Source organism: Berghia stephanieae, chromosome 15, assembly GCF_034508935.2.
Source record: "Berghia stephanieae isolate SIO BIC M18660-M18661 chromosome 15, UCSD_Bste_1.3, whole genome shotgun sequence".
Lineage (NCBI taxonomy): Eukaryota > Metazoa > Mollusca > Gastropoda > Nudibranchia > Aeolidiidae > Berghia > Berghia stephanieae.
The window spans coordinates 26,142,971-26,164,911 of record NC_088374.1 but is presented as its reverse complement, the minus strand read 5'-3'; the positions used below and the strand labels follow the sequence as shown (position 1 = coordinate 26,164,911).

The following is a 21,941-nucleotide window of genomic DNA, read 5'->3' as shown; positions in this document are numbered from 1 at the left end:
CCTCATCTTAGCAAAAGAAAAAAAACCCCAAAAAACTCTCAAACCTGTATGTCCTTTTGGACTTGAAGACTTCGTATAGCCCATGTTGGAGAGTTTTTTGCCAGAATGAGGGTCATTCATTTTAATCGATCGATCGATATTTGAAGGATGAGTTTTCTGGCCAAAATTTTAAATACGTGTTTTTTCAAGAGTAGAGTAGGTAGAGTCCACTTTCCAAAAAATCGCCAATATTTCACGGATGAGTGATCACAGCTCTCATAATATATATATAATATACGTGCGTACAGAAAATGGAGCTTTTTCCGCGCGTCATTGACTTTCTATGTCAATCCCAGACGAGAGTCACTCATGCGTGACGTGGCATTTCATGTAGGTGTGGCGTTTGTTTTTATTTCTTTTTTAAAAGTCAGAAAAGGGTGACAATTTGGGATTGAAAATGGCAAGGACGCGACTAAAAAGAATGAAAGTGTTTGTTTGTTTGTTTGTTCAATGAAAATATCAATCACGTTGAGTCATCAATATTAGAATATTGAATGAATGAATGAATGCATGAATGAATGAATGAATGAATCTCTTCAATGAAATTGCCCCCAAAATCTTCAAATATTGAATGAATGATTGAATTATTGATTAAATGAATGAATGAATGAATGAATGAATGAATGAATGAATGAATGAATGAATGAATGAATGATTCTGTTCAATGAAAATTCCTCCAAAGTCTTCAATACTAGAATATTGAACAAATGATTGAATGCATGATTGATTGATTGAATGCATGAATGAATGAAGGAATGAAAATGTTTCAAAAGTCATTGATATTAAGATATTGAATGAATGAATGAATGAATGAATCTATTCAATAAAAAATGCCAATAAAACTGCAATTGAAGGAGTGTGTGAACCATCTGTTCAATTAAAATACTTAATACAACATAGATTTATTAGTCCCCTGTCTATAAATAAACATGTCAATAAATTAGATACAGATCGTAAGTTTTCACGGTCTTTCATAAATAAAATACATAACGTTCGGGTGCCATCGTAAACATAATCAAGATAGAATGCGCTTGGCTAAGAAGCTCATAACATTGCCATCTGGATATATAACGGACCAACACACAAAACGTTGTGTAGCCATGAACGTTTATAGTCAGGTTAATACAGTTTAGTGAGAATTACTCATAAACGCGGATGGCAAAAAACAATAACAAAGACCTGAGTGACGTCAACTTCGAACTATTTATAGCCTGACACTGGAGCAAACTCGGACTGGCAGTTTGACGTCATTTTTTAGGTTTGTGTAGCGTCTAGTGAGTTGTCGTTAGTAGTGCTCAAGGAAATGTTATTTCATTGATTGAACTATTGAATACAACTCACGATTTGTTTCCTTTTGGGAAAAAGACTGGCATTTTGACGTCATTTTTTGGTCAGTGTCAGGCTATAGCTTTACGATGGCTACGGTTTCAGTGTCAGGCTATAACTTTACAATGGCTACGGTCAGGCTATATAGATAGTTCGGAGTTGACGTCACTCGGGTCATTGTTATTGGGGTTTTTTTTTTTTGTTGGTTTGTTTTTTGTTTTGTTTTCTTTTTGTTTGTTTGTTTTTTGCCATCCGCGTTTATGAGTAATTCTCACTAAATTGTATTAACCTGACTATAAACGCGTTATACTTCCGGATGGCAATGTTGTGCGCTTCTTAGCCAATCGCATACTATCTATAAGTTAACGAAGGCGACGGTGAGATGGTCAGATGGTCAGACGTGTTGCATCAACCTAACTGAACTGACCCATAGCTTCGGGGTCACTTGTCACACACGGCGTGTCAATCCATCCAACACATTCAATGTCCACTCACCCGTAACTGACCACAAAGACAGGTGTGTGGCTTGTGTTTGTGTTGTTCTTCCAGATGTATTTGGGCTGGAAGTTGGTAGGTGTGTGAGACGGTGTGCTTTTGTACAACAACAACAATAATAATATGAGAACAATGGAGTTAAACCGTAGCCATCGTAAAGTTATAGATAGTATGCGCTTGGCGAAGAAGCTCATAACATTGCCATCCGGAGGTATAACGGACCAACACACAAAACTGTGTATCCATGAGCGTTTATAGTCAGGTTAATACAGTTTAATGAGCATTAATCATAAACGCGGATGGCAAAAAACAATAACAAAGACCTGAGTGACGTCATCTTCGAACTATTTATAGCCTGACACTGAAACCCAAAAAGACTGGCATTTTGACGTCATTATTTGGTTTTTGCACCGCCTAGTGAGTTGTCGTAAGTAAAGCTCATGGAAACAAGTGGTCCAAATGGTTGATCTATTGAATACAACTCACGATTTGTTTTCTTTTGCGGCCAAAGGCTGGCATTTTGACGGCATTTTTTGGTCAGTGCAGGGTATAACTTTACGATGTCTACGGTTAAACACGCTGGGCCCTCCGTCCAGATAATATTATCTTCATATATATATATATATATATATATATATATATATATATATATATATATATATCTCTTAATTCAACTTTCCTTCTGAGCACACATATTCACATAATTATAACTTATCTATCTGATTCTTCTTTATTTATAATATGATTATGGTGGTTTTGCTTTAAATGGAAAAATTCTATACTTTGATTAATCGTATGTATTGGCAAACCGTCTAATAATCATAATATATCTTTATTGTCCTCAAAAAAGAGGCAATTTGTCATTTGGTTACACATTTATAACAATACAATATTGACATAGACACACTCACACGGATGCACACTAGTAACATAGCACTCATCGAAAAAAAAATAATAATAATAAACTGGGAACGTTTGAATCTTGAATTAACAACACCATCGTCTGTAACACGCCATGTTGTGTACACTGGACCGACTGACCACTGATAGGCACTGAGCCAAGAAGTGTAGTGCCACAGTATGCCAAATTATACTCTACTGCAACACGTTCATAAAACGCTTGTTATTTATTTTATTTTTGGCTTCAAAACTTTGATACTTCAAATTATATCGACTGATTAACTCATTCAATTCTAGAGATTTTTGCTTGTTTTTAAAATTGTGAAGAAATGTATTGAAAATGCGCATTACATAGATAGTTTTATTCAACTACCATAAACATGTTATTTTTTTAAGATAACTACTATGTTACTAGTGTGCATCTGTGTGAGTGTGTCTATGTCAATATTGTATTGTTATAAATGTGTAACCAAATGACAAATTGCCACTTTTTGGGGGACAATAAAGATATATTATTATTATTATCATTATTATTATTATTATTATTATTATTATTATTATTATTATTATTATTATTATTATTATTATTATTATTATTATTATTATTTATTATTATTATTATTATTATTATTATGATGTAAAAATTGAAAACATTAGCTTTGATGCTACGCCTATAAATAATTTGTCTCAAAAAAATGTAATAAATAGCCATAGGACAAGGACAGTTATTCCAAAGGTAAAAGTAACACGGGTAAAAATACGGATATAATCGGTGTCAGGGTTGAGTTAGTTAAAATGTCAGAAAGTCTCAAATCTCTGAATTTAAAACTGTGGTACTCTGAGTGGAACACAAAAAAAAAAAAAACATCGAAAAAAATTTGGCCAGACAACTCGCCTTCCAAATTATAGCGATTGATTAAAATGACGCCTCATCTTATCAAAAACATTTCAAACATGAGACTTCGAAGGAATCAAAATACACATACATACATTCAAACTTCCTTAAAGTCTCAGGTTTGACTTTTCTGGCCCCAAAAATGTTCATTGTGTGTCTCTTTCCTTTTGTTTAATTGTGGGGTGTTTTTTATTTGTTTTATTTTTTTTTTTTGGTAGTTTTTTTTTTTCTTTTTTTTTTCTGCCCATCGTCTATTTTTTTTCTTGTTTCAGAATTGGTTTTTATTTTCTGTTTATTTGTTGTGGTCTTATTTCATTTTAATTTATCAATTTATCTTTTTTTTTTTACTCGAGAAAGAAACGGGGGGGGGGGGGGGCGCAGAAAAACACGATGATCTCCACATGCTTTTACTGATTTATTAACGTCACGAGTTTTCAGCATAAATTATGTCTGGTTGACAACTCTGTAACATTTACCCCCATTAATATTAACTCACTCAACCCTAACACCGACTATAGATAGAATGCGCTTGGCCAAGGAGTTCACAACATTGCCATCCGGAAGTATAACGGATCAACACACAAACTCTGTGTAACCATGAACTTTTATAGTCTGGTTAATACAGTTTAGTGAGAACAACTCACAAACGCGGATGGCAAAAACAATAACAAAGGCCTGAGTGACGTCATCTGCATACTATCTATATCCGTACTTTACCAGGGTTACTTTCACCCCATGCCTATTTATTACATTTTTCTGAGACAAAGTATAGGCGTAGTATCAAAGCTATTGTTTTTGTACTTTGCATGTTAGTGGTAGTTGAATAAAACAAACTATCTATGTACATGCTTATTTCAATACATTTTGTTTCCAATTTTGAAAAGCAGCAAAAATCTCTAGGATTGAGTGAGTTAATATTAATATGTACACTGTACGAATATTATTATCACTGCACACAACCTTCACCTGACCTGTCCTGTACTAACGTAGTCTGAAAATACACGGAACAGTAGAAAACGGTAAGGGCTGCCTGAAGCCGGTGATCGTAAAATACTAACGAAAGAGTGAAAATGGAAAGACTTCCGTATGTTCCCATACGAAGCCTTTCCATTTTCCCTCTTTCGTCTGAAAATACACATATTATTATTTCAATTATTTTGGCCAGAAAACTCGTCCTTCATAATAATATTATTATATCGATCGATCAAAATGACCCTCGTCTTGCCGAAACTCTCAAACAACATGGTGGGACTTCCGGTTAAATACTTTCTCGAAATTCTTCAAAATTACAGAGTTTGTTTTTGTTTTGTTTTTTGTTTTTTTGTTGTTGTTTTTTGTTTTATTGTTGTTGTTGTTGGCTTTTATTTTTTTTAAAGTGGGGTGGGGTTGGGGGGGGGGGGGATAAGGGTAATTTTAATCAGGTGGGATAAGGGTATTTTTAATCAGGGGGGATAAGGATAATCTTAATCAGGGGGGATAAGGGTAATTCTAATCAGGGGGGATAAGGGTAATTTTAATCAGGGGGGATAAGGTTAATTTTAATCAAGGGGGGGAGGGTAATTTTAATCAGGGGGGGGGGGGAATAATGGTAATTTTAATCAGGGGGAGGGGAGATAAGGGTAATTTTACTCAGGGGGGGGGGGAGATAATGGTATTTTTAATCAGGGGGGGGGGGGGATAAGGGTAATTTTAATCAGGTGGGATAAGGGTATTTTTAATCGGGGGGGATAAGAGTAATTTTAATCAATGTATATTTGAAGGAATACTTTGTTTGACCAGAGTAAGCAGTGTCATAGTATTTCGTGTATGTGATGTTATATCTGAGATATCCATTGTCACCACTGTGACTGTCCCCGTGTTTGGGGTGACTACTGCTATCTTTATGTAGGAATCGTCAATATCATCATCATCGTCATCATCATTATCGTCATCATCGTCATCGTCATCATCATCATCATTATTTCAATACAGTATTTGTGTCATTTAACTGACCTCTCTCTCTCTCTCTCTCTCTCTCTATCTATCTATCTATCTATCTATCTCAAATCTCACTATTTATCTCTCTCTCTCTCCTCTCTCATCTCTCTCTATCTATCTCAAATCTCACTCTACTCTATCTATTCTATCTATCTATATCTATCTCTCTCTTCTCTCTCTCTCTCTCTCTCTCTCATCTATCTATCTATCATCTATCTATCTATCTCAAATCTCACTATCTATCTCTCTCTTCTCTCTCTTCCCTCTCTCTCTCTCTCTCTCTCTTCTATCATCTTCTCATCTCCTCTTCTCTCTCTTCTCTCTCTTCTATCTACTATCTTTCCAATCTCACTATTATCTCTTCTTTCTTCTTCTCTCCTCTCGTTCTCTTTATCTCATCTCCTTTCTCTTTAATCTTTCCACTATTTCTTTCTTTCATTCCTTTCTCTCTGTTCGTCTTTCATCCTGTTCTTTAATTCACATTCGTATTCATGCTCTCTCTCTCTCTCTCTCTCCTCTCTTCTCTCTCTCTCTCTCTCTTACTTCAACCTCTATTTCTTTCTTTCATTCTTTCTCTCTGTGTGTGAACATTACCAGATCTTTGTTCTTTTAATGTCCACATTTCGTCATTTCATGCTCTCTCTCTCTCTCTCTCTCTCTCTCTCTCTCTCTCTCTCTCTCTCTCTCTCTCTCTCTCTCTCTTACTTCAACCTCTATTTCTTTCTTTCATTCTTTCTCTCTGTGTGTGAACATTACCAGATCTTTGTTCTTTTAATGTCCACATTTCGTCATTTCATGCGTGATCGATCTAGAATCTAGAATGTTCTATCACTGTCACGATGATACGATACTAATTAAAAACTATGAAAGATACATCGTGATTCACGTACAGGATACAGGATATAATATAATATTTATGTATTAAAATGGACACTGTGCTGGTTTCAATTTCATGTTAATATTCCTTCCTCGTCGCTATTATTTGAACGATATAATTCGTGGAATTGAGTTTGGAGGGAGAGAAAGATAAAGGGAGTAAATGTGACTCGTATATATAAAGGGAACAACACAAAACAAACGACGTTTGTTTGTTTGTTTGTTTTGTTTTTAAGGGTTTCACGGCGCTTGCAACACATTACGGTCATATCAGCGCCAGTAAAAATGAAGAAAATGGGATAGTTAAAAGTTCTAGAATTACAATTAAAGCATCCAAGAATAAGGCAGACAAAGGGGAATTGGTTAAAATAGGGAACAGATGTAGATTCCAAGAGCACACTCTCAGTGTACTTAGTTTGAGATCACCTAAAAGTCTCACCCAGACACAACCACAGGTCCCGTCTAAGAGGAATACACTAAAATGTTTACAAATCATATAGATAATGCGTAAACAAAACATAATGCCGTGCATAACAGAGAGATGATGTACAAGGGAAAAAAATAACATCTCCCAAAACTAACTATACATTTGACTGTTTCCCTCCCAGCTAGGGTATCCGGCCAGGGCCAGGACAAAACCAAGTAATCTCATTCCAAGACAAAGACAGAAAGCAGGTTGGAAAACAGACACAGGAGGCTAGAAGACACGGTATGTACCTCCCTGCCAATGGGAAGTCAGGAATCCCACCTAGGCCTTTGGCCTTTATCAAGTAAACACGAAAGATATATATATATATTTCGTGTTTACTTGATAAAGGCCAAAGGCCGAAAACGTCGTTTGTTTTATGTTGTTCCCTTATAATATATACGAGTCACTACAGACGAATGAGTATTTCATTCATCCTGTTTTGTTGATAAATGGGAAACCCAAAACGTCCATTTTATCTGTTTTCGTTCATTAAATTGAAGCTTACATTCAATTTCACATGGTTATTTATTTCTTCGAGCTTCGAGCTTCGACCAGTGACACTTAGATTAAGAAAGTAGAGAGAAATCTATGATCTTATTCAGTTTTGCATGCAAAAAAAAAATTAAAAATAAATAAAACTTAAATGACGTTCGTTGACTATCTTGTTGTACAAATCTATTGAATGGATTCAAACAGGATAGAAATATGACGACAACGAAATTAATGACATATCTTCATTTTATATTATGATAAAGCTACATGTCTCATCTGTTTGATGTCCGCGATAGGGGGTGATAAGAAATGTTATTCTAGATATGTGTCTTATCTATATAACCTGCCTCTATTTGGGTGTTGGAAGGGGGAGATGGGAGGGGGAGTTGGGTGCGAGGGGGAGGTGGGGGGGGGGGGGGGGGGGGAGGAGATAGGAGTGGTGCTTCCATTAAATATTTATAATTGCTTTGTATCGTTTCTATGATTATCAACATTGATGATGATGATGAGGTTGTTGTTGATGTTGTTGTTGTAGTTGTTGATGTTGTTGTTGTAGTTGTTGCTGATTTTATACTAGTGTTGTTGTTGATGTTGACGTTGATGATGTTGTTGTTGTACGTTGATCATGCTGTGCTAATTATTAAGGGAGGGGCATTACTTGTGTTTACATGTACTGTACTGATACCAAGGCAGGCATATTATATTATGTATTCAAATACAATTAAATTGTAATGACTGATATATAGAGTAGATAACGGATTACTCGATATCAAGGGGACCTGAGAGAAAAAAAGTCCCGAGTTATCCATCAGGCACTCCTTGTAAAGCGCTAAGAGCACGTTTAGTGGATATTGCCCATATAAAAGCTCTTTTTTTTAAACTGGAATGTTTGGATACGCGTTTTTGACATTAACCATCCCCTTACCAAATATAGATAGTATGCGCTTGGCTAAGAAGCTCATAACATTGCCATCCGGAAGTATAACGGACCAACACACACAATTGTGTGTGGCCATGAACGTTTATAGTCGGGTTAATGCAGTTCAGTGAACATTTCTCATAAACGCGGATGGCAAAAAACAATAACAACGACCTGAGTGACGTCATCTTCGATCTATCTATAGGAAAATCGTCACATTCGTTACGATACAACCAACATTTTTCTTATTCAAATTTCTTCTGTGCATCATTAAATTTAATAAAAATGAACAGTGTGTTGTAGAGCATGATTTGCTAAAGAAATTATTTATCGCAAGAACTTACTGCTATTGTGTTTGAGTGATAAAAAGTCTTTTTGTGTTCGTTGGGTGTGAAGTTTTGGGGAAAATCCTGAAAATGGCTGGTAAGAAGAGAGTTAATATGTGGACAATCGTCTCAAAACGGTATTCAGACCTTCCCACTTTCCACAAATAAAATTCGGGAGGAAATGAATGGATAGAATGTATATGAACTACAAATGTGAAAAAAAGAAAGAAATCCAATGAAATATTTAACAAAACAGCCCAGATGGCCTCTCTCTCTCTCTCTCTCTCTCTCTCTCTCTCTCTCTCTCTCTCTCTTTCTCTCTCTCTCTCTTTCTCTCTCTCTCTCTCTCTTCTCCACCCCCCCCCCCACACTCACACAAACACATACAGAAATCATGTTCATATTAGAAAAATTAATTCTACCCCAAACCACCTCTGTGTATATCTCTCTGACTGTCTGTCTGTCTTTCTGTGTATCTATATATTCATCTATGCACCCCCACTCCCACCCCTCTCTCTCTCTCTCCTCTCTCTCTCTCTCTCTCTCTCTCTCTCTCTTCTCTCTCTCTCTCTCTATTCTCTCTCTTCTCTCTCTCTTTCTCTCTCTCTCTCTATTTCTCTCTCTATTTCTCTCTCTCTCTTTCTCTCTCTCTCTCTCTCTATTTCTTCTCTCTCTCTCTCTCTCTATTTCTCTCTCTCTCTCTCTCTATTTCTCTCTCTATTTCTCTCTCTATTTCTCTCTCTATTTCTCTCTCTCTCTCTCTCTCTCTCTCTCTCTCTCTCTCTCTCTCTCTCTCTCCACACACACAACAACCCACCCCTCACCCCCTCCCCCCCCCCCCCCACACACACAGACACATACCGAAATATCATGTTCACATTAGACGACAATAAATTAAAACCTACCAAACCGCCACCCGGGACACACTCAATATCCTCCTATAACATCATCATGGTATATTTGTGACCCATCGTCTCAAAACGGTATGATGTCGGAACGAACCATATGATTAAAAGCCGAATTAAATGTTAAACTGGTCAAAAATATAAATTGTTGGCATTAGCACCCTAAAATATGGTATCCGCTCTCCTCAATAAAACATACAAACTCAACACAAGTCTGATATTTGTGGCTATAAATTCAATTTTCAACATCTTAACCAACCCGACTTAATACCGTTTTGAGGCGATGGGTCACATTTATTATCTCGTATCATAAATCTACGGTAATCCATCCAGGATTCTACAAACGGTTAAATACACCCGTTATCTCGTCCATCCACCTCCTCTCGTACCCCCCCCCCCCCCCCCCAGCCACTACAAACACCAACCTCCACAAAGTTAAAAACTTTAAATCCCAAAGTTTGACAATCCAACCAAATGACTATGCTACTCTGGGTAACCCTATATGTGACCCCTCGTCTCAAAACGGTATTATGTAGGAATGATTCAGACCCCAAAAAGTGAATTTAGAGATAGAATGATGAGAAATTGGAGCTTAGAAGTTTTTTGCAATGCAAGAAATAGTCTTTATACTCCACCATAATGTACAGAAATTAAACCCAAGTTGGATATTTGTGGCTATGAATTCAATTTCCCTTACCGAGTGGATCCCGACATAATACCGCTTTGATACGGTGGGTCACATGTGTGACCCCCTCGTCTCAAAACGGTATTATGTCGGGATGGACCAGATACTAAAAAGTCAAATTATAGTTAAACTGGTCAAAAATAGAAAACGTTGGTATTTAACACAGTAAAATATGATATTCCTTCTCCTCTATAAAGCATATAAACTCAACTTATGCATGATATTTCTGGCTATAAATTCAATTTTCAGCATCTTAGTCATCCCGACTTAATACCGTTTTGAGACGAGGGGTCACATATTTTAAAATTTGGCCAGAAAACTGGTCCTTCAAATATCGATCGATTTAAATGACTCTCATCTTGGAAAAAACTCTCAAACCCGGGACTTCAGAACAATGGCGGACGCCCTGATGAAATATTTCTCCGACGAGCATAAAAGCGTATCCAGAGGAAAAAAACAACATTATAAATCTGATCATGTTTTGACTTTTACACATTCTGATTACAAGACATATGAAAAGTTCTAGCCAGCATGAAGAATAAAAAGTAATAATTCTCTTTGTTTAGAACCAAGATGGCCGCGATTGCCGGGCGACGTGACATCAGACTATTGAATCCAATTCGGGGTGACAGGCGCAATCTTCTTCTCTTTGAAAATTATTTGATATCGTCCTTCATTGTAGATAAGAAAAAAAAAATATTAATTTACATGAAAGTTAGTTTCATTGAAACTACCCTTTTAAAATTCTATCGTTTAGTACTGAGGTATAAATAGTTCGAAGATGACGTCACTCATGTCTTTGTTCTTGTTTTTTGCCATCCGCGTTTTTGAGCAATGTTCACTAAACTGTATTAAACTGACTATAAAAGGTCATGGTTACACAAGAGTTTTGTGTGTTGGTCCGTTATACTTCCGGATGGCAATGTTGTGAGCTTCTCAGACAAGCGCATACTATATATCATCATCATCATCATCATCATCATCATCATCATCATCATCAAGTGCCAGGCCTGTTGCAGACATCGGTAATCATGTCCTTCCAACCATATCTGTCCTCAGATCTTCTCAATAGCTCGATTCCTGTTCCTCCTCCACCAATCCATCTGTTCAGATTGTCAATGTAATCCTCTGTCTCCCTCTTCTTTTCTTCCTAATACAATTTAGTGAGAAAGACCCTAGTGACGTCACCTTCATACTATCTATAGAATTATGTCATTACAATTTATTTATTCTTGTAATTCATTTTTGTAAAACCGATTTCCTTGAGGACGAATAAAGAGTAGTTACCGTTTGAGACCACTGGCATGTCTGATCTCTCATCGTGATTATTCGGCATTCAGGATACACTAGTTATCTGTGTGTGTGTGTGTGTATGTGTGTGTATGTATGTGTGTGTATGTGTATGTGTCTATGTATGTGTATGTGTGTATATGTGTGTATGTGTGTGTATGTATGTGTGTGTATGTGTCTATGTGTATGTGTCTATGTATGTGTATGTGTGTGTGCGTGTATGTATGTGTGTGTTTGTTTTAGAGAGAGAGAGAGAGAGAGAGAGAGAGAGAGAGAGAGAGAGAGAGAGATTGTGTATGTGTGTATGTGAAAGAGAGAGAGACAGAAAAAACAGACACACGCACACACAAGAGAAAGAGAGAGAGAGAGAGAGAGAGAGAGAGAGAGAGAGAGAGAGAGAGAGAGAGAGAGAGTGTGTATGTATGTATGAGTGTGTATGTGAAAGAGAGAGAGACAGAAAAAACAGACACACGCACAAACATAGAAAAAAAAAAAAAAAAGAGAGAGAGAGAGAGAGAGAGAGAGAGAGAGAGAGAGAGAGAGAGAGAGAGAGATTGTGTATGTATGTATGAGTGTGTATGTGAAAGAGAGAGAGACAGAAAAAACAGACACACGCACACACAGAGAAAGAGAGAGAGAGAGAGAGAGAGAGAGAGAGAGAGAGAGTAGAGAGAGAGGAGAGAGTAGAGAGAGGAGAGAGTAGAGAGAGAGAGAGAGTAGAGGAGAGGAGAGAGTAGAGAGAGAGGAGAGAGAGAGAGAGAGAGAGAGAGAGAGGTAGAGGAGAGAGAGAGAGAGGAGAGAGAGAGAGAGAGGAAGAGATTAGAGAGAGAGGAGAGAGTAAGAGAGAGAGAGAGAGAGTAGAGAGAGAGAGGAGAGAGAGAGAGAGAGAGAGAGAAGTAGAGAGGAGAGAGAGAGAGAGAGAATAAAGAGAGATAAGAAAGATTCAGAGAAATTATCAACATACCTGATAGAGCCGGAATTCTTGTGACAGTTGCAATGCAACCTTATCATTTGAATTGGTATTTGAAGGTGTGGTTGTGGCGTTTTGTTTTGTTTTTTGTCTGTTTTTTTTTTCTTGTTCTTTTATTCATTTTTTTTTAAATTTTTATTGTTTGGGGTTTTTTTTTGTTCGTCTTTTTTCTTTTTTCCTTTTATTATTATTTTTTTTGGGTGGGGGGGGGGGGGGGGGGGGGACTTTTTGTGTGTTTGTATGTCGTTGTTCTATTGTTGTTGTTTTTTTGTTTGTTTTTCTTTACTTTTTAAGGAGAACAAAAAGGCGGGGGGGGGGGGGGGGGGGGGGGGGGTGGTATCCTGTCTCCTTGTTTTAAGTTTTTATTATAGTTTTTCTTTTTTAATTTATTTAATATAAAAGTCTTTCAGAGTCAAAAGACACGCATGGAGCCGGTGTTTATCCCGGTTTTCGAAGGATTAGACTACCTGTCACCCTCTGCAAAGTTCGACAGCCTAAAATTCATCCGATAATCGCTGGATAGAGGGGGGGGGGGGGGGGGGGGGGAGGGAGTGGTTAAAACAAAACCCCACTTCCCTAAAAAATAGATAAATAAATAAATAAATATATTTTTAAAAAATAAATAAATAAATATTAAATAAATAAATTTATTTTTTTAAAATAAAAAATAAATAAATAAATAAATAAATAAATAAATAAATAAATAAATTCTTGTTAAACGTATCAATGTACAGGCATTTTGTAAAGGGCTGAAAAGCACGAAAGAGTCAGTCCCTTAGAAATTTCAGAGGGTGGGGGTGGGGGGGGGGGGAGAGTATTTTCCTGAATCTTTCTTTGACTTCGGCTCTACCTGAATTTCTTGCAACCAATTTAATCTCATGGGTACAGCTGGGGCGACCATCCCCAACCCAGCGCGTCCACAGGTGGCGGATCGTGGAACGGCCTACAGATCCTGATCTATAGGTTAGCTGTAAAGCCGCGGACCAACTGGCGATAGTCGTGGAGAGTGAGGTTGGGTAGTCTGGCAGCACAGCTACACATACAAAATGCCTCATATACTCTATGAAGGGACTATCAAGGTGAATGGGAGGCGCCTTAAAACCTGCCAAATGCTCCCACTGCCTTGTGGGTTATGACCAGGAGGTCAAAAGGCTATGGAGTAAACCAGATAAAAATCCGTCAGAAGGCAACGGGAAACCACTGACGTATCATCCCAAGATCGTCATGATGTCCGTCCAAGCGAATCTAGTCAACGACGTCAATGGATGTTTTTCGAGCAACTCGATTACAGCCTCGTCCGGTAGAGATAGCCATGCAGGTGAACAGGTGACTCTCGACCGTCATCCAGCTACTGTGCACCACCAAACATTACGAACAGCAACATGGAATGTAAGAAGTCTGTACCAGAAAGGAAAATTAGCAAATGTAGTTATGGAAATGAAGAGATTGAATATCAATGTTTTAGGATTATCAGAAGTTAGATGGAAAGGAGCAGGAGAACTTAATTATGATGACTGTAAAATTATATACTCAGGAGGAGGAGAACACCAAAGGGGAGTTGGAATTATACTAGATAATAAAACGGCGCGAGCAGTCAAAGGATTCTGGCCATATCAGACAGAGCAATGGCAATCAAATACAAGCAAAACCTTTTGATTTTGATATTTTACAAATATACGCCCCAACCACCAGTCACGATGATGAAGAAGTGGAAAATTTCTATCAACAAATAGATAAAGCAATGCATCAGTTTAAGTCTTCAGACATAAAACTCATCATGGGCGATTTTAATGCCAAGGTGGGCCGAGAAAGAATAGAAGATATTGTGGGCCCACATGGTCTGGGAGACAAAAATGACAGAGGTGATCGTCTTATTCAATGGTGCCGTCAACATGATCTGACAATCACAAATACCTGGTCAACAAACCACAATAGAAGGAAGTGGACATGGAAAAGTCCTGGAGATGGAGGGAGAAACCAAATAGATTACATACTCATCAGCAAACGTTTCCGAAACTCGGTTTTGTATGCCAAATCTATGCCGGGGGCTGACTGTAACAGCGATCATATACCTGTGCTATGCCCCATACGAGTTAAATTGAAAATCTGCAAAGAGCAAAGGCTAAACCTAAATACCAACTAGACATTCTCCGGGAGGAACAGAAGATACAAGAAAAATTTGAACTATCAGTAAGAAACAAGTTTGAAGTGCTTGGAGAACTAACAGATATAGAAGAGAAATATGAGCAGTTTAAAGACAGTGTTGCTGCATCATTAGAAGAAAATGTTCCAACCACACTTAAGTTGCAGAAGAAGAAATGGATTACTCCAGAAATATTAGAACTAATGAATGAGAGAAGAAAGGCCAAAAATCAGGAAGAAAAAATACAAGACTCTGAACAGACAGATAAAAAGAAAATGCAACGAAGCTAAAGAAGACTGGATAAATGAACAATGTCACTATATAATGTCCTGCAAAGAAAAAAATGGCAAATTCTTCCATCAGAAAATCAAAGAAGTGACAAACAAAACTAAATCAGGTGCTAAAAGTGGATGCATCAAAGACAAGCGTGGAAACACCATCATGGACAAAGACTGCATTCTAAACAGATGGTCAGAATATATTGAAGAACTTTTTTTTGATAATCGAGGAGAAATGCCTATGATAAAAGAACTGGAAGGGCCTTCTATAATGAAAGATGAAGTTAGGAACGTCATGAAAAGCATGAAAAATGGAAAAGCTGCAGGACCTGATGCCATAACAATTGAGGCCTTGACTGGCCTGGGTGAATGGGGGATTGAATTCATCACAAACCTTCTAAATCAAGTGTATGACACAGGAAAAATGCCAACTGATATGAAACGATCCATTTTTATAGCACTACCAAAAAAGCCAGGGGCAGTTGATTGTGAACAACACAGAACTATTAGCCTAATGAGCCACCTCACAAAAATTCTTTTGAAGATAATTTTACTAAGAATAAGAAATAAAATACGACCTGAAATTGGGGAGATGCAATTTGGTTTTGTTGAGGACAAGGGTACCAGAAATGGAATATTCACATTATCAATGCTGATGGAAAGATGTATTGAAGTAAATAAAGATCTGTATATGTGTTTCATCGACTATTCAAAAGCCTTTGATAAAGTACAACACGAAAAACTATTCAAAATTCTATCATCCTTGGACATTGATGGTAAAGATTTAAGAATATTACGGAATTTGTACTGGGAACAAGAAGCAGCAATGCGTGTTGACAACGAACTAAGCAGTTTTACACCTATTAGAAGAGGAGTTAGGCAGGGGTGTGTTTTGTCTCCAGATTTATTCAACCTCTATAGTGAAATGATATTAAGAGATATCGAACATAAGAATGGGGTGTGTATTGGAGGAAAGAATGTAACAAATCTGAGGTATGCAGATGATACGGTTCTACTGGCAGAGTCTGAACATGAACTACAAGAATTACTGGATGTTGTAGTCAGGAGTAGTGAAAATATGGGACTGGAACTGAATATATCTAAAACAGAATGTATGACGGTATCTAAAAATAATAACCCACCAGCCTGTGTAATAACAAGCAGAGGACAAACAATACAACAAGTTGAATGTTTCAAATATTTAGGCTTCAATGTAACATCCAATGGAAAATCAGATTGTGAAATAAAGAAAAGAATAGGTATGGCGAAGAATGCATTCAACCAGCTGCATACAATTATGAAAAACAGGAATATTAGCATGAAAACAAAAATCAAGGTCCTGGATTGCTATGTACTGTCTGTGCTGCTATATGGTTGTGAGAGCTGGACCATAAACAAGACCATGGTTAAAAGACTGGAGGCAGTGGAAATGTGGTTTTACAGAAGAATGATGAGGGTGTCATGGATGGAAAGGAAAAGAAATGAAGAAATTTTAGAAATGGCAAACAGAAAAAGATCACTGATAACAAAATCATCAAACGCCAAATGGAATTTTTAGGACACATTATCCGCCACCCTGGTTTGGAAATACTCGCCTTGACTGGAAAGATGAATGGAAAAGAATAAGAGGAAGACAAAGAATAACGTATTTGAAAGGGATAAGAACTTGGACAGATGAAGCTGAGAAAGGTGGCGCTGCTTTAATAGAATTGGCAAGAGATAGATCAGCTTGGCGGAAGATGACCTCCGACGTCTGCTTCAGATATGGAACTACATGAGATGAGAATTTAATCTCATTGTGTTGACCATTACAAGTGGACACCCAAGGCTAACGTTGGTCAAGAGAGGACAAAAGAGGTTGAGACTGGTCAATGGAGATAGATAGAGTGTTGTGTTGATAACGGAGGAATGAGGTATGGATGGGGCGGAGGGGGAGGGGAAGGGTGTGTATGTGTGTGTGGGGGGGGGGGGTAGGTGTGATAGAGATAAGAGAGGGAGAAGGAGGAGGAGGAGGAGGAGGACGAGGAGGGGGGGGGGTGTCATGAAATTATAGTGAAGAGATGCATTTAACTTGTTAACTGGCGTACTCTAGAAAGACACGTATTTTTAAACAATTTGTAAAGCGCTTTGAGCACGTTTAGTGGATATTGCGCTATATAAAAATCTTAATTTTTTTTTATTTGGCCAGAAAACTCGCCCTTCAAATTAAATATTGATTGATTTAACCATCTCCTTTACCAGCTATTGGAAAATCGTTACATTTGTTACGAGGCAACCGTCATTTTTCTCATCCAGATTTCATCTCTTTTTGCTATATAGATAGAATGCGCTTGGCTAAGGAGCTCACAACATTGCTATCCGGAAGTATAACGGACCAACACACAAAACTGTGTGTATCCATGAACGTTTATAGTCAGGTTAATACAGTTCAGTGAGCATTACTCATAAATGCGGATGGCAAAAAATAATAACAAAGACCTGAGTGACGTCATCTTCGATCTATAAAGCTATAAAAACTTGACATTCTGTATAATAGAGCTCATATTGCCAAACAATATTATGTATAGATAGTATGCAGATGACGTCACTCAGGCTTTTGTTATGGTTTTTGCCATCCGCGTTTGTGAGTTGTTCTCACTAAACTGTATTAACCAGACTATAAAAGTTCATGGTTACACAGAGTTTGTGTGTTGGTCCGTTATACTTCCGGATGGCAATGTTGTGAACTCCTTGGCCAAGCGCATTCTATCTATAGAATGTGCTTGTTGTTAATTTTTCTGTTTGAGTAAGAAATGTCTGGGTGTTTTTGTTTTTTTGTTGTTTTTTTTTTTGTGTTGGAAGGGTGTGAAGTTTTGGGGAAAATTCTGAAAATATCTGGTAAGGAGAGGCGTTAAATGACCCTCATCTTGATTTTAAAAAAAACAAACTCTCAAACACGGGAACCGGAAGAGTAAAGATTGTGACGTCTCGATTTATCTGTCCTATTCAATTCCTTCATCAAGGTGTCAACATCTTATAATAAATGCTCTTAACTCACTCAACCCTAAAACCGGCTACAGATAGTATGCGCCTGGCTAAGAAGCTCATAGCATTACCATCCGGAAGTATAACGGACCAACACATAAAACTGTGTGTATCCATGAACGTTTATAGTCAGGTTAATACAGTTCAGTGAGCATTACTCGTAAATGCGGATGGCAAAAAATAATAACAAAGACCTGAGTGACGACATCTTCGAACTATCTATATCCGTAGTATACCCGGGATTATTTTTACCCCAAGCCTATTTAATTTATTACATTTTTCAAAGACAAATTATAGGCGTAGTATCAAAGTTAATGTCTTTAGTTTTTACATGTTACTGGTAGTGAATAAAACTATTTGTGCACATGTTCATTTTAAACACATTTTTTTTTCCAATTATGAAAAGTAGCAAAAATCTCTAGGATTGAGTGAGTTAACTCACTAACACCGACTATATCCGTAATTTACCCGAGTTATATTTACCCCATGCCAATTTATTACATTTTTCTGAGACAAATTATAGGCGTAGCATCAAAGCTACTGTTTTTAGTTTTTACACGTTTATGATAGTTGAATAAAACTATTTGTGCACATGTTCATTTTAAACACATTTTTTTTCCAATTATGAAAAGTAGCAAAAATCTCTAGGATTGAGTGAGTTAAAACTAATTGCTTCGGGTAACATGCAAGTATACTTACGATGACTACGGTTTAGATAAAATATTTACCTGCTCTGCCGCCTCATCCGTCACACCAACGGACAAAAAAAATTCCCTTTATTCATCATATTGGGGGAAATTTGTCTCTTGGGTCTATTCCAAGGAAAGACTGGAATAACCCAGGCGTTAGCCGCAGTGCAGCGCCGCAAACCACGTGATGGGTAACCTTTAAGTAACGTTTATAGTTTTATGGAGAGAATATAGTGAGAATTCTTAAGTACCCAACTGGCGGTCTAAAACAAAGAACAAAGAGCTGAGTTACGTCATATTCATTCATTAATTCATTCCATAGATAAGATAAGAATTCCTTGACACACTCGCCCTACATTCCCCACACGAATTGATAAGGTTGGTGTGACGTCATCGGGAGACACGCAGGAGAAAGAATTTGTGACCCACCGTCTCAAAACGGTATTATGTCGGGATGATTCAGACCCCAAAAAGTGAATTTAGAGATAGATTGATGAGAAATTGGACCTTAGAAGTTTTTGCAATGCAAGAAATAGTCTTTATACTCCACCATAACGTACAGAAATTAAACCCAAGTTGGATATTTGTGGCTATGAATTCAATTTCCCTTACCGAGTGGATCCCGACATAATACCGCTTCGATACGGTGGGTCACATTTGGGAACACGCACACTCTCATCTTCATCTGGGATCGATCTCGGGGGGGGGGGGGGTGAAGGAGGGGGGGTGAGGGAGGGGGGGGAGGGAGGGGGGGAGGGGGGGTGTGAGGGAGGGGGGAGGGAGGGAGGGTGAGGGAGGGGTGTGAGGGAGGGGGGTGAGGGAGGGGGTGAGGGAGGGGGGGGGGTGAGGGAGGGGGGGTGAGGGAGGGGGGGGTGAGGGGAGGGGGGGTGAGGGAGGGGGGGGGGGGGGGGGGTGAGGGAGGGGGGTGAGGGAGGGGGTGAGGGAGGGGGGTGAGGGAGGGGGGAGGGGGTGAGGGAGGGGGGGTGAGGGAGGGGTGAGGGGGGGGTGAGGGAGGGGGGGTGAGGGAGGGGGGTGAGGGAGGGGGGTGAGGGAGGGGGTGGGGAGGGGGGGTGAGGGAGGGGGGTGAGGGAGGGGGTGAGGGAGGGGGGTGAGGGAGGGGGGGTGAGGGGGGGGGTGAGGGGGGGGTGGGGAGGGAGGGGGTGAGGGAGGGGGGTGAGGGAGGGTGGTGAGGGGGGGTGGGGGGGGGTGAGGGGGGGGGAGGGGGTGGGTGGGGAGGGGGGGGTGAGGGGGGGGTGGAGGGAGGGGGGGGGTGAGGGAGGGGGGGGGGGGTCTACAAACTGACCAATCGGCAGCCCCAGTGTCAGTCAAAGCAGAAAAAAAATCGAGCTTTTATATAGCGCAACATCCACTAAACGTGCTCAAAGCGCTTTACAAGGAGTCCCCGGCCAAACGCAACATTTAACATGTAGGACGGGACATAACGCCTGTTAGGCGATATTACAATTTTTTTCCGGACAGAGACAACGCTGTTAACGGCCAGGTACTCATGTTACACCTGAGTACGGTAAGAGAAATGTGAGTAAAGAGCCTTCTCCAAGGACTCAACTATGCGCCGAGCGCGAGGCTCGAACTCATGACCTTCCGATCCGAAAGCGGGTGTCTTACCACTTGACCACATAGCCGCACTATTGAGATAGAAAAAAAAATACGTGGAAAAGGAAGTTTGATCTATTGGAAGGTAGTGTTTGTGTGGGGGAGGAAGGGAGGGGGGGGGGAGGGCGATATTTGGGGGGTGGGGGTTGGGGGGGGGGTGTGATTTGGGGGTGAGGGGGTTCTATTATCTTTTGTATCATAAATACCATTTTTTAAGAGATATTATTGAGAGAATTCGTATCTACTAGTTGGATTTACTTCCTTCACTCTTTGGTCTAATAATAAAAACGCTATTCCATGAATATTCGGACGAGTGAAGTTTCTGTACTTTGGTCGCTGACATCGGGAAAAAAAAATTAATAAAAAAAAAATAATAATTTTTTAAAATAATATTAATAATAGTAATAATAATAGTAATAAAAATACTAATAATAATAATAATATTAATAATAATAATAATATAATAATAATAATAATAATAATAATAATAATAATAATAATAATAATAATAATAATAATAATAATAATATAATAATAATAATAATAATAATAATAATAATAAAATAAAAATCAATGAGCCCTTAAAATATGATTGTATATAATATGTAATTTTTGATGTTTTCATTTTGGTATTTACTAGATTGGCGGGGGGGGGGGGGGGGGGGAGGAGAACATGAACAATTCTTTAATAACAATAATTACAACAATCACAACAAGAAACAACAATAGCAACAACAAAAACACCAACGTGCACATAAGTAGGTCTGATAGCCGAAAGAAATTAATTATGGGGCGTGTTTTAACATTGTTGTAATGGACAGTGTTTGCGTTCGTTTAAGATTATTTCCATTTCCAATACAACAAAGAGTACCATAACAATTTGCGTTATCAGACCTGAAAATGAGTGCACGTTGCATGCAACGCATATTAATCGACTCACCATTTTGTCCAGTTACCATCCAATCGGATTGGAGAATGAAGAGCGTCCCTAGAAACACGAGCAGCGATCTATATTTATCCATGACGGTGGTGCGTCCTTGAACTCTTGGTCACCTTCAAACTCGGAACAAATAATAATGTATGAAGTACTTCCGGAATTTTTTTAGGAAAGCAATGTCAAAGTTTAAAATGGAGACTATCGGGCAGGTATTCCCGCGTTTCTTCCTGTTTCTATCGTCAACCAGACTTGGAAGACTATCCAAATAAGGTTATAGTTTTGTTGTGGAAATGACTTTGAAGATTCTCACTTTGAACTTTTGTGTTTTACGTCATCAACTTGTGTTCTTTGTTGTTGTTGTTTGTTTTAAATATTTATTTTTCTTTCTTCAAATCTGGAGAATGAGAGAAAAAAGAATAAATGAAATACACATTGAGATAATCTAGATATTTGTGAACCATCGTGTCAAAACAGTACCATTTTGGGCTGAATCGTACCACTAAAAGTGAATTTAGAATTAATACGATAAGTAATAAGAACTTTGAGATATATATATATATATATATATATATATATATAATATATATATATATATTATATATATATATATATATATATATATATATATATATATATATATATATTTGCAATGCCATAAATAAATATGTGGAACTGAATGTAAGCTTCAATTT

The 21,941-nt window shown here is 38.2% G+C and overlaps 1 protein-coding gene across 1 annotated transcript in view; it reads right to left on the bottom strand.

Annotated features, from left to right (window-relative positions):
• LOC144960440 (uncharacterized) overlaps positions 1-21,645 on the bottom strand; it is an 83,647-nt gene extending 62,002 nt beyond the window's left edge. Inside the window, exon 1 of the mRNA XM_078893521.1 lies at positions 21,253-21,645. Within this exon, the coding sequence (XP_078749647.1) occupies positions 21,253-21,334 (82 nt within the window). The 5' untranslated portion in view covers positions 21,335-21,645. The remainder of the gene's footprint in view (positions 1-21,252) is intronic.
• Between the last annotated feature and the right edge of the window lie 296 nt (positions 21,646-21,941).